At 41.2% G+C, this 7,627-nt stretch overlaps 1 protein-coding gene across 4 annotated transcripts in view; it reads right to left on the bottom strand.

The window, feature by feature from the left end:
- Nucleotides 1-865: 865 nt before the first annotated feature.
- Nucleotides 866-7,627, bottom strand: part of exoc6b (exocyst complex component 6B) — a 125,822-nt gene continuing 119,060 nt past the window's right edge. For 2 of the 4 annotated variants that reach the window (XM_028606137.1, XM_028606139.1), the window contains 3 exons: nucleotides 6,416-6,528; nucleotides 4,839-4,850; nucleotides 866-3,627 (listed from right to left, as the gene is read on the bottom strand). In XM_028606137.1, the coding sequence (XP_028461938.1) occupies nucleotides 3,501-3,627; nucleotides 4,839-4,850; nucleotides 6,416-6,528 (252 nt within the window). In that variant the 3' untranslated portion in view covers nucleotides 866-3,500. The remainder of the gene's footprint in view (nucleotides 3,628-4,838; nucleotides 4,851-6,415; nucleotides 6,529-7,627) is intronic. The other 2 variants (XM_028606138.1, XM_028606140.1) reach the window with 1 other exon arrangement.

Here is a 7,627-nt window from a genome sequence, read left to right as displayed (position 1 = left end):
CAGGTCAGATTCTAACCCAGGCCACTGCAGGACTCAGCCTAGATGGGGCGAACACTCTTACTGGGTGAGCTAGGTGTCTTTTTGACATACTATACTATGACTTTTGTGATATACTATATTATAAATGTTATGACTTTTCAACCCTTTTTAGAAATGTTGATTAAGCAGTGCATGATACTTTCAGAACTGAAACTTGAAATACACAGAAGAGCGAGTTCAAAAAGTTCAGAAAAGAAAAAAAAGAGAAAACGGAAAGAGAGCAAGGTTTTTGTCAGGCACCCCAAATCTTTGAGCGCTCCACTGCTCCTCTATAGAGCGCTGGGAACACACACATGCACACAGTCAGCGGAGGAAACCTGGAGCATGCAGAGTTTGTGTTGCTTTGGACTCGAGCCGCTACCCTCCAGTGAACAAGCGCACACACACACACACACACACACACACACACACACACACACACACACACACACACACACAATCACAATCCTTGTTAATCACATCTTTGACGGCAGACGCCCCTGCTGTCTGAAAGGCCAAAGGTCACCAAGATGAGTGTAGTGGCTGAGAGATAGCCGGTGACAAGTGTTTAATTAGTACGTCTTATTTGATGTCATGACAATGTTACTGCGTCATTCCTCTGCAGGTTGTGGCTGTAAAGTCGGTGATGCTCCATTTGTTTCCAGCGGTTGAAGGTAAGTACATTTACTCAACTACACCTTTTAATGAGATGGCTAGCTTAGCATAAAAAAAAGACCGGAAACAGGAAACGTATAATATAGAACATATAATATAGCCATCAACAATTCGATTAGGTACACTGAAGTGACAAGAGGAAAGTTCAAGAAATAAAAGTCAGGACAAAAGATTCTCAACAGTTTTACATTTATTTAATATTTGTCGCAACTATTAGTATTGGACTTTATTTTCATTCGTTAGTGGTTGAATACAATAGTGTGTACAGTGCTTCTGTCTCAGTAAAGATTTCTGCTTTCAAAATACAAAACAAGTAGCAGCAACACGTGCAGCGTGAGGACTCTGGACACGGACGAACACGCAGGACTAGCAATGTTAGCGTGGTGCATCGAAAAGTTCTGTTACTTTGCTCATTACTGCCACTGTGTTCAAAAATAAGGCAATGGGCAATTCAGACGGCAGGATCTTGGACAACTACACAACTAAAACTAAAATATCTGAATGAGACTATTTACAAAACTACTTGTTATTTCTACAAACTGAAACAGATCAAATAACCCAGATGTGACTATGTTTAAATGTGTCTCAATCTTTCTTAACAAATGTGCAGTGCATTTGCGTGAGCTTTTTCCCTCAAGATTGAGATTTATTAGTTCCGAGAAAAAAAAGAAACTAAATTATGGGACTGGTTCCTTGTAAATTACGAGATACAGAGCTTACTTTTACAAGAAAACATGTCTAAAAAAAAAAAAAAAATAGACATTTCAGGTCGTAAATTATGACGAGCCGTTGATCAGTCATTATTTCCAGTCTAAAAATGTGCGTTACTACAGACTACTACTTGAAAAAAAAAGCTAATAACAGCGCGTAGCATTTTCATTTATGTCACAGAAAAGGTAAAGTAACAAATAGACCTCCAGCAACGTGTGAGATGAGGTTGAAAACTCTGGATGAAGCTAGTAAATAGAGTTTGAGTTAAGACTTTAAATTTTCAGACCTCGCGACAGTTCATTAACGGTCAGCGTCCAGCCTCCAAACACCGGTGTTGCTGCTTTATTGGCAGGAAAATAAACACCAAATACAGCAAAGGCACATTCAGTAACGACGGCCCCATTCCCTTTACTAACACTTACAAATGATACACAGCTAAGGATGGATGAATAACACACACAAATACATAAATGCGCACAATTTCACAGTGCCCGGCATGCACGAGTGAACACAAACACACGTGATGTCGCTCAGTAAATCAAACATGGCAAATGATCGAAAAGGAAGCGGAAGACTTAAAATATTCCCTTCTGACGGGGCCTGTGGGTTTGTGTCCCTTTATAAAGCGCCACGATTAACACACACACAAACACCCAAAATGCTGTAGTTTCCAATGCTGTTATTGCACCCGAGTTCAAAAAGAAACACAAAGAGCAAAAAGAGAGACCCATATTAGCTTCGAAAAATGATCTAGTGTGAATGTCATTATGTGCTGTGCTTCTAAACAAACCTTTGTGTGTACAAGTCGCCAAAGAACACACACACACACACACACACACACACACACACACACACAGCTTGGCATATGTTTTATGGAAGACATAAAAGTGTGTGTGCTTGGCATTAGTACAATGCTTTCTATACAAATTAGTCTCTTTCTAGGCAACTAGGCAGACAAAACTATATACTTTATGGCAGTTGCCAGATTGAGGCATTATGCCCCTTCCTTAAGACCCAGTTATTTATACATGAAGAGTAGAAAAAGCTTGGGCAACAGGGTAATGAAAGTGGAGAAATGGGTTGCCATGTTTAGACAACATCCCCCCCACTCGCTGTGCTTTCAGGCGCTAAGAATAGGGGATACGGTTATCGGATCTGAGCATTCAAGTGTTCACAGGTTGTGTATTAAGAGGGGAAAAGGTTGCCATGTTGCGTGCATATCCACCTTTATTAGACAATACTGGAAGAACATTGTTCATTTGTCACTAATATCTATCCCCCCACCCCCCACCAGACCTAATGTTGATTTCAGTGCTTTTCTAGCTGTAATATGAAAATCATCCTCTCTGATGTACATTCAAATACATTCTGTCATTGTGCCACAGTGGAGGAGAGCAATGTGGAAGACATTAAAAGTCGTCTGGGGGCCAGGAGAAACTAAATAAAAAGGAGGTTGAGAGCAGACTGCCTAACCAGCCACTTAGATTTTAGGAAAGGGAAATGGGAAGATTGTGGTACAAAGAATAAAATCTATCAAAACGGAGGTCCTACAAAAAAAAAAAAAAAAAAAAAAAAAAAGAAACATCATAGATTCTAGGAATCTAGTGTTCCTCACAGCCAAAATTAACATGTTCCCACCCTGTACACCTACAAATGGGTCTTCCTCACTGTTGTCATTTTTTTGGCTTTTTTCTTGGCTGGTACTACGTAATTCATTGTTGTTCTACTATTATTTGCTCTACTTTTCTTGATCTCCACAGGTCACAAATCTCACAAATAGACCGATAAGATAACGGAGAGCTTCTTTCTCTTCTTGTCTGCTTGGTAGTCCGGAAAACAGTGGCTTAGATTAACCAATGGCCTTGTTATCCAATGAGCTTGTTGCAGGTTTACACTGGTTGTTGTTGTTGGGCGTTGAAGATGACCAATAGGAACCGGCTGCGGTTGTGGGACGTTCAGTGGCGTCCAGCGAAGTTAAGGTGCATGGATCCGCCAACGGTTGCAGGGTTGAAAACCGATCGATGGGAGTCTGCTTTTTAATCGGGGCCGCGGATGGTTGAATTCAGCCGATTGAAGATGCAATCAGGCGGCGCGCTCTAGGCGTGGTGCTGTGCGATGAGGTTGCGTAGCTGTTTGATGATGGTGTCGATGAGTTTCTGCCTGTCTCGGTCCGTCTTCCTGAACTGGGCAAAGACGTTGTTTTTTCTGCTCGTCTCCCTCATCCTGGAGATGAAGAGACAAAAAGAAAGGACAGGCGACGAAACAGGGGATGTAAAGGGATGTAACAAAGCAGCAGAAAGGAGGAGGGAGAAAATGGGATTATGAAAAATAAAGAAAAAGAAGAAATTAAAGAGGATAAAGAGAAAAAAGTGGTCTGTTTTAGTATTTCATTTCACATTCTCTACATTTAAAATGCTGTAAGTACAACAATAAGCACTGAGTAGGTCATTTAATGCATTCCAGAAAACACACAAGTGCATAATTGTACGAGCATGCTCAGTAGAGACACACACATCTAGCTACAGTCACCTGTTTAATGGTTTTTGGTTCATCTGATCAGATTAGTTGGACACTGATGGTTGAGAATTGGATTTATATTATCTATGAATAATAACAATTAAGATGGGGTATGACAAAAACAAAAACAAAAAAGTTCCTAACTTCTTCCTACCCCTTTTGAACTTGAACAATATTATTCGGGTTACTTATTTGTTGCTTATGATCTTGTTCGTTTTTCTTTTTCTTTTATTTCTTATAAGTTTGACTTTAAAATGGACAAAAAAATAAGAAAAGAACAACGTTTTAAAGTGTGCTCAGTGTCACATGAGACAGTGTGTGCGTTTTGATGCAGAACGCTGCACTGTTATGGACCTCCAGGAAGTTCAGGGAGCCAGCAGACCAGACAAGCCCCAGCAGGGTGCTTCCTCCTGGGCACAGACGGACCACCGGGCCTGGGCCCTCTGGTGCACTGGAGAGGAAACGCTGACCGGACTGTACTGAACTGAACAATGGACTGGATCGTACCACTTTTGGTGTGCGTCCTGCCTGAAGTCTTGAAAGTCGTGTAAGAGCACGTACGGTATCTGTGTGAGAACTTTCACAGGACGTAATCCACAAAAGTCAGATTAACACTTTTGGTTTGTGTGTATGTGCGTGTGTTTTTTTTCCGTCACGCTATCTCCAGCGTTGTTGTGGCGATAACATTATCGTTAATGATGATAGGAATCCGTTTCATCACAACACCAGTTGATTTTTGTTATTTGTGGTGAGGATGTGGGCGCTTTTAACCACCCTGAAGTATTATTACACACCCAAGATTATTTCTTGTTCTTGTTTGTACACGCTTTATTATTTTTCTAGAAGTCTGTATACATGCCAGAATCACCCACCCACCCACGCACGCACACACACGCACACACACACACGATACTCACGGCTTAAATAACCTGTCAAAACATGACGGAGAGGACAGACAGAGACAGAAGAAGCAGTTGAGATGGAGGTAGAGAGGGCAGCTCGCTTTTCAAAGATAAAAAATAAAAATTTGTATATTCCTCTAAAGCTGACCAATAAGCATGCCATTTCTTGTTTGTTTAATTTCTACCCAATCAATCTTTCTCCAGAATTTTTGACTCTACCTTTAATTAGTGAGGTTTAGAGAAGTCTGACTATTTTTGACATTTGGATGGAGCCATCTAGAAGTTTCCTCCTATTTCTTAGTCTTTAAAGGGTAACTACTGTTTTTTTTTTTCCCCAACCTGGACCCTATTGTCCTATGTCTTTGTGTCTAAGTGACTAATGGGAACAACAATCTTTGACATTGGTCCAGTGTTAATCGAGATCACCGCAGTCGGCAGCAGCGACAGAAGCTACAATGTAAATTAGCAGGGCGATTGTGCAGCTTGTGTTTACCTTTACAAAAGTGCTCGTTTTGTTACCAACAGGCTCAGATTAATGTTCTTTTTTTAAGATTATTTTTTGAGCTTTTCATGGCTTAAGGAGGTCGACCTTCCGGTTAAAAAGTAAGATCCTTTCTTTAAACATAAAAACATCTGCAAAATTGTGTTCGCTAAAAGCCATGGACATAAACAGTAATTTTAGCATCGTCTATCCATTTTCCAACCATCACGACTGTAGCTTTGGTTGAAATAAACACATAGTTTACCAATTTACATGTGAAAATATGTTGGCTCTATACATGCTAAAAGTATTGCTTTTTTAAATGAAGTCTGGTGGGTTCAGAGCGCTAGCGACTTCAGAGCTGTTTCTGGTTAAACAGAAAGGACTTAAAGAGGTTTTAAAGTTCTACCTCTGAAGGGATCATTTCCATCATGTTGTCAGACACTTAGAATATTAATGCGAGCCTGTCAGTGGCAAAAACAGCCCTTTTAGTGGACAAAATTGACAACGCACATTTGTCCCATAGGGTTACATTACATTACAGTGGCTGCCGGTTACAGTGTTCACGCTTAATACTGGACCAATGTCAAAGATTGTTGTTCCAGGTTGAAAAAAATGCTAGTTACCCTTTAAGCTAACCACATCCTGGCTTTAGCTCCGTACTTAAAGCACAGACATGAGAGTAATATTAATTTCCTCATCTAACTCTCTAAAAGAAAGCCAATTAGCATATTTTGAGAAAAAAAAAAAAAGGTTGAACTATTCCTTTAATATAAATCATATTGAGTTTATCTGTAATGAAATGTGCTATACAAATAAAATTGACCTGCCTTGCCTTTACATTGTGTTTTTTGTCCAAAACCTAAAGATATTCACTTTTTCAGTTCTATAAAACAGAAAAATGGAACCACAGGACGTTTTGCAGTTTTGTGAATAACCGGTTATCGAAACCGTTGAAGAAGAACGTTCTGTTGGTCAAATAGCCGATTTACTGCCCCAGCTCTGTTTTAATGGATTAAAAAGGAGCAAAGGGAAGGGATGGACAGATAGACCAGTATGAGGAAAAGCGTGGAAAAACAGCAGACGTGTGGATGAATGAAGGGCTTCTCACTTCTCCAGCAGGGCCAGTGCCGTGTGCGGGCTGACTCTCAGGTATTTGCAGGTTGGTTTTCCGTAGTCAGCCAGGTAGGTCGTCCAATCCCACTGGGTGAACAGTTCCAGTAACTAGATAAAGGAAAACAAGTAGAGAGAGAGAGAGATTTAAGGTTGTTGACTCATAGAAACACCCCCATTTTTGTGGAGATTCAATGATCCGTTAAGCCGCAAGAACATAAACACCAACATCATCCGGCATACCGTTGGCTCCGACGGCCCACGCTAACGCATGTTGAGTAAGATTTGGTAACCAGTTTACAATTTGTAGCAGCTTCAAAGCTCATGAGCAACGGTAGGGGATGTGAAATGCTGGGACAGAATCTGGCAGTTGTGCGAAGGACACGAAACCATGACGTGATTAGGCCGCACGATATGTGGAAAATATGCAATGACGCTCTTGATTATCGCGATAACGATAACACTTGCTATAAACAAACAGATGTTAAGTCTTTACCAGCTACGTTTTAATGATGAAACCCAAAGGCCACTAGTTTAAAAACAAGCTAAGAGTTACTAAGAACTCTGGGAAAACTGTACACACAGACACACACAGATTTACAAATAGCGATCCTGATATTTACGCCTAACAGATGTCCCAAAAATCTACTGTATTACTCCATTTCGGGCATTTTTAACCTGGACATATTCAGGTAAACAAACGCACACAAAAATGGAACAGAGGAGAGAAGGAGAAAAAGTGATTGAGACTGAAGAAGATGGGGGGGGGGCGTGTAGTCTTCCTCTTATGTCCCACATTTGGAACTGTTGTGCGCACGTGTGTGTGTGTGCGCCCTACACACACCCACACGCACGCAGACAGACAGGCAAACCTGTAAGCCTTCAGACATTCGCACACTGTATCTCCCTCTCTGTCCGTAAAGCACACACATACACGAGAGCAGGGAGCCCCAGTGAACTCTGGGTAACACCAAACACATAGAGATCCAGAGAGAGAAACCATATGTGAGCGAGGGATGAGAGAAGAGGAGGAGAGGGAGGGAGAGAGAACAAACCCACATGTGGGGGAGAAAATGAGAGAGAGAGAGAGAGAGAGAGAGAGAGAGAGAGAGAGAGAGAGAGAGAGAGAGAGAGTAAAGATGGAAAGAGACACAGATGGAGAGAAATGGATAACAGCGCAGAGAGAGAGAGAGAGACGGGGCAAAGGAAG

Source organism: Perca flavescens, chromosome 19 (assembly GCF_004354835.1).
Source record: "Perca flavescens isolate YP-PL-M2 chromosome 19, PFLA_1.0, whole genome shotgun sequence".
Taxonomy (NCBI): domain Eukaryota; kingdom Metazoa; phylum Chordata; class Actinopteri; order Perciformes; family Percidae; genus Perca; species Perca flavescens.
This window is presented reverse-complemented; position numbering and strand designations above follow the sequence as displayed.